Below are 5,887 nucleotides of genomic sequence, written 5' to 3' on the forward strand. Positions count from 1 at the left end.
TTGCAAAGAGCAGCAAGTGTAGCTTTGCCATCAAGAAAGTTGAATATCTAGGTCATTGCATTTCAGAACAAAGAGATGAGACTGATCCATAAAAAAATTTGGATGTGGACAGTTGGCCTATACCTAAATCAGTGAAAGAGTTGAGAAGTTTCATAAGGTTATCTGGCTATTATAGAAAATTTGTGAAACATATTTCTATAATTAGTAATCCATTGACAGATCTCCTTAAGAAGGGGGATTTTGAGTGGGCAGAACAAACTCAGAAAGCCCTTATTTCCCTCAAACAAGCACTGACATCTGCTCCAGTTTTGGTTGTTCCTGATTTTTCTAAAATCTTTGTAGTGGAAACTGATGCTTCATAGAAGGATATTGGGACAGTCTTGATGCAAGACTATCATCCCATAGCATACATCAGTAGATCCTCAGGTCCTAAGTGGAAAAAGTTGTCTGTGTATGAGAAAGAGTGGTTGGCTATTGTTTTTGCCGTTCAAAAGTGGGAGCCATACCTGATGAGTTCTCATTTTATCATCAAAACTGACCAGAAAATTTTGAAATGGCTCCTTCTACAGAAAGTATCTACTCCTTTCCAGCAGTTTTGGCTACCTAAATTGATGGGATTCAACTATAAAATTCAGTACAAGTTTGGTTAAGAGAATGTGGCAGCTGATGCATTATCTAGAGTACAAGGAGCTGAAATTTTGTGCCTAGAAATTTCTGTGGTTACTTCTGATTTAGAGGATTTGATCAAGGCCACTTATATACTAGATGATAACTTGGTTTCAGTCATTCAACAACTAGAACACCAATCTCACAGCCTGGTGGATGGGTTAATTAGAAGGAAAGGGAAGATAGTGGTTGGACCTAACCACAGTTTAAGGAGCAAGGTTATCACATGGTTGCACTCTAATCTTGAAAGTGGTCATTCTGGTAGAGAATTGATCATTAAAAGAGTTAAAAGCTTGTTTCACTGGAAGGGATCGAACAAAGAAAGTCAGGAAATTTGTGAGACAATTCCACATTTTTCAAGCTTATAAGTATGATTCTGTAGCCAAGCCTGGATTGTTACAACCACTACCTATTCCAGAAGCTAAGTGGATTGATTTCAGCATGGCTTTCATTACTGGACTTCCTAAATTAGGAGGAAAGGATGTGATGTTTGTGGTGGTAGAAAGGTTTAGCAAGTACAATCATTTCATACCTTTATCACACCCATTTACAACAATACAAGTAGAAAAAGCATATCTAAACAATGTCTTTAAGGTACATGTATGGCCTAGAAGTATAGTGAGTTACAAGGATGTTGTTTCAACCAGTTCTGGAAAGGTCTATTCAGTTAACATGTTACATAGTTTCTTTTGTCTTCTGCATACCCTCCTAAAACTGATGGTCAAACTAAAGTTGTTAACAGGTGTTGGAGACCTATCTAAGCTGTATGTGCAGTGATAATCCTAAAGACTGGAGTGCTTGGTTACCTCTGGCAGAGTGGTGGTATAACACACACTTTTATTCTACTACCCAAGATACACCATATGAGGTGGTTTATGGTCAACCTCCACTAATATCGAATTTGCCTTATCTACCAGGGGAGTCAAACATTTCATAGGTTGGAAAAGGCTTACAAAGAAGGGAGGACATGATTTATATGCTCAAGTTTCAGTTGCTGAGAGCTCAAACAAGAATGAAACAACTTGCTGATAGACATAGGTCATAGTCTTTGATGTAGGAGATTGGGTATGGCTCAAACTTCATCCCTATAGACATCAGTCTATTTAGATAAGAGCCAGTCATAAAATATCACCCAAATACTATGGTCCATTCTAGATTGCAACATTGATTGGTTCTGTGGCTTACAAGCTTAAGTTACCATTGACAACAAAGATACATGATGTGTTCCATGTATCCCAACTTATTTATTTTCATGGTTTTGTACCTATGCCACTCATATTCCATCCTGGTTTCAAGGGTAAGCATACTCAAGTAAATCTCTCACACCTACTGTTGTCCTGGATAAAAGGGTGGTTAAGTTTCAAAACAAGGCACAAGTTCAGTACCTAGTTCAATGGGAAGGCCTTTCAACTCACGACTCTTCATGGGAGGTTGCTAAGTATCCAGAGTTTGCAGCTACCCCAACTTAAGGACAAGTTTGTCTTAAGGGGGAAGGATTAAGGGCAAAATCATTAAGGAAAGTCAAGCTTAAATATTTTTGTTGACTTTAAATTGGCGGCAAAGCATAAGAGTTTGTTACAACAAGCTTGCCACGCCAGTTTTGGTTGTTAGCTTATTTCTGTAAACTCTTTTAAGCTGACTTGTTGTATAAGTATCTGGTTTCCAGATTGTAATAGTCATTCATAACAATACAAAGGAAAATTTCAAAATTACCACCTTATAAAGTCCACTTTTTCAAACTTAACACTTTATAAAATTTTAATTTAAAATTACCACCTTATAAAATCACAAACTTTCAAAATTACCACCCGTTAACGGATTCTGTCAATTTTTCCGTTAACAGATGATAACTTTGAAGGTTTGTGATTTCATAAGGTGGTAATTTTAAACCCAAAAGTGGAAATTTTGGAGGAAAAACATAAATAAACCTCCAAAGTTACCACATGTTAACGAAAAAATAGACAGAATCCGTTAACGGGTGGTAACTTTAAAGGTTTGTGATTTTATAAGGTGGTAATTTTAAATTAAAATTTTATAAGGTGGTAAGTTTGAAAAAGTGGACTTTATAAGGTAGTAATTTTGAAAAGTTTCTTATACAAACAATCTTCTTTAATCTCTCAACACTCTCTCTTTCTCTCTTAATATTCTGCATTCTATTATATCTTCTTCTCTCTCAATTCTATTCTTTCTATCATTGAACTCCATTGTTAGATGTTCAAAGCAGTCGAGCCTAAGCTCCTGCATCATAATATCCTCACTTTTGTTGCAGACTGTAGATCCATAGCTATCAAATTTTGACGTTGAGGGTGCTTGGCTATATCTGATCGATGAATTTGTTGAATATTTAATTTGTACGAGAATTGCATAATCCAAAGAGGTCAATCATGGAAATCAGACTGTGAATGGGTTAGATGGAGATATTCCATTGGGGTAGTATCATCTTTTCTTCAAAATTATTTAAACAATTGAACTGTGTTGCTCCTTAAATGGCTGGCAAAATTTCAAATTCGGGAGAAAATAGAAAGTGGGGAGGAAAGATCATAGGCTTGTTTGAAAGTGCGTCGTCTTGTATAGTTGTACTGTTCATATGTTGTATCATGTATTATCTAATCCCAAAAATGATTGAATTTGCCATCATATTTTTTATTTAATATGAACGTTTTTGCCTTCTATAAAATATCGTAAACATGTTAGAATATCATTTATACCCTATTACATGAGCAATTAACTAAATAGTTAAATTTTTAGTATTATTTATTTAAAAAATGGATAAAGAATTTACAAATTTTATTATAGAATGTGATTTCGGCAAAGTTTGTAGAATCTTACAAACGATTCGATTTTATGATCCGATTTTGATAAGGCATTCCGATTTAAAGTAGAATCGCGATTTACCACCTCTACCACCTATGAAAATCAACCAAGATGTTAGCGTAGCCACCTCTCTGGCTCAACTCCTAATATTTCCCTACGATCCACGCTGAAAAACATCTATGATCGATCTTATCAGGGCAATTCAACTTAACTCCAAACAAAATTGCAGTCGAAGAAACAATAAGATTAAGAAGATCCAAACTGTTAATCTCATGTTCATCAAGAAATAGAATACTATTAATTGAAATCCTACGAAGAAGTAAAAATGGACATTTCTTAACCTTAGCGATTTAGGTAAGATAGTGTTCGAAATTTCAGTTTTAATCTTGGGTTTAGGAATGTTTGAAGTTTTTCAAGGGGTTTTTGGATATGGGATTTGTATTGAAGTGTCATGTTAGAGAATAAAGTAATTTTTTTTAAAGGAGCATTTGTTGCAATATTTTAGTTTGAATGTATGATATAATTAAGAATGAGGTTGAAATTATTGGAGATATAAGCAGTGGCGGATCCAGGAATTTTACGATGGTGGGGCACCATCGACCCGTTTGAATATGTACTTCGAAAAAACAACTAAAAATTTTCAATAAAATTTAAATTCATAAATTTAAATTAAAACTTAAAAACTATTACAATTGTTCTCGACGAGTTTTCATGTTTTGGTATCGTTCTACGATATCATCCATACTAACATTCAAAAACAAATCTTTCTCAAGATAAGTGACCAAACAATCATTTAACAATTGATCTCCCATACTATTTCGCAACTTATCTTTCACATGATTCATTCCAGAAAATACTCTCTCAACACTTGCCGTTGCCACGGGGAGAATCAATATTAGCTTCAAAAGCAAGTAAACTCTATCATAAGTGACATTCTTCTCCGTCTCCACAAGTTTAATGGAAAGCTCACTAAGGTTCTTCACATTCCAAAATCTCTCATTACTTCGAATATCAGTGATGAAATTCTCAAGTGAATGATCAAACATTATCATTTCGGAACTTGGAAATTCATTAGGAAAGAATTTTGCAAGTTGTATCAACTTCCCTTTGTCAAAAGATGCAAACATATTAGCAGGATTGAAAGAAGACATACACACAAGTAGTTCCTTGCTTATCTCGGGGAATCGGTTTTCAATTTCTTGCAATTGTATGTCAATGACACTTAAGAAAACTTCAACTCGAAAATGATGAAAATTTGTGACAAGGGGTTTATTACCTCGATACATCCTTCTCCAAGGAACATGATAATTTGCCTCCTGTAGACACCTACTTTTGTCCCCATTCCCGAAAGGGAAGGTTCGATGATGAGAACATAAATCTCCACTTGGCAACGCATCTCCTATAAAATAAACAAATGTCAATCACCTTTTCATTTCAGTCAAAACTTCTATTTATAAAAACCTGCTAAGAATAGTAACCGCCGTAAAAGGTAGTTGTTAAAAGTGGCAAGTCATAAAAGATAGAAACCTGTCAGAATTAGGTGTTGCACTCCAACATAAATCCTAAAAGAGATAGAATTTGCATTCTTGGTATAATTCGAAAATAAGAGTTACGTATTAATTAAATTTCTAACGAACCTAGAGTTCGTAACGGGCCCAGACGCATTCCGTCATAAAGTTAATACGCACTAAAAGACTCGGATAAATATCAAAAGCTCCGTGTTCTAAGAGTCCAAATCTGACAATGAACTCGGCCCAGATCCCATTTTCAACGCCTGGATCTGGGCGCTGAAATCTTCGGCGCCCAGCCCTGGGCGCTGAAAATGCCTGGGGCCGTTTTATCTCCGGATTCTTTTTGGATCCGTATCTTAAAATCTATCTTACCACACACCCTTTTCCTATAAATACAGCCTCAAAACCGACGTGAAAAGGGACACACAATTGCATAACCTGAGTATTGACTCTAGCCTTAAGCCTAAGCCTCACGCTGCGAAATTGATCCAGCGTTCTGTCGCAATCGACCCAAAAGTCAAACAGAACGCATCCTGCCCCTTGTAGCTTGATGAATTAAGCCTAAATACTGGAACATTGCTTGGAAACCCGAGATTCGTTAAATAAAAGGAGGAATAGAAAAGCCAAGTGGTTAGTTTTCTGAGAACCACAACGCACCTCTCAAGGGTGCGTTGTAATGTGTCCCTCATATGATTTAATCGCTTTCATCACCCTTTTATAAAATTGTCAAACTATTAACTTGATTGATCTATCACGCCTAAATAAGATAATACCTTGGACAATTGAATTATCATGCTAGGTACCTTAAATCAATCTAAATAAGATAATCACGATCGATTTAGTGTTATGTGTTGCATATTGTTAAAATCAATTCAGAATAGTTTAATAGTTTAACG

General features: G+C 35.5%; 1 protein-coding gene across 1 annotated transcript; it reads right to left on the minus strand.

Moving 5' to 3' along the window:
* Positions 1–4,166: 4,166 nt before the first annotated feature.
* LOC110797205 (uncharacterized) lies at positions 4,167–4,766 on the minus strand. The gene has a single exon (XM_022002301.1). It carries the CDS (start codon positions 4,764–4,766, stop codon positions 4,167–4,169), a length of 600 nt encoding a protein of 199 aa, XP_021857993.1.
* Between the last annotated feature and the right edge of the window lie 1,121 nt (positions 4,767–5,887).

Source organism: Spinacia oleracea, chromosome 3 (genome assembly GCF_020520425.1).
Source record: "Spinacia oleracea cultivar Varoflay chromosome 3, BTI_SOV_V1, whole genome shotgun sequence".
Taxonomy (NCBI): Eukaryota; Viridiplantae; Streptophyta; class Magnoliopsida; order Caryophyllales; family Amaranthaceae; genus Spinacia; species Spinacia oleracea.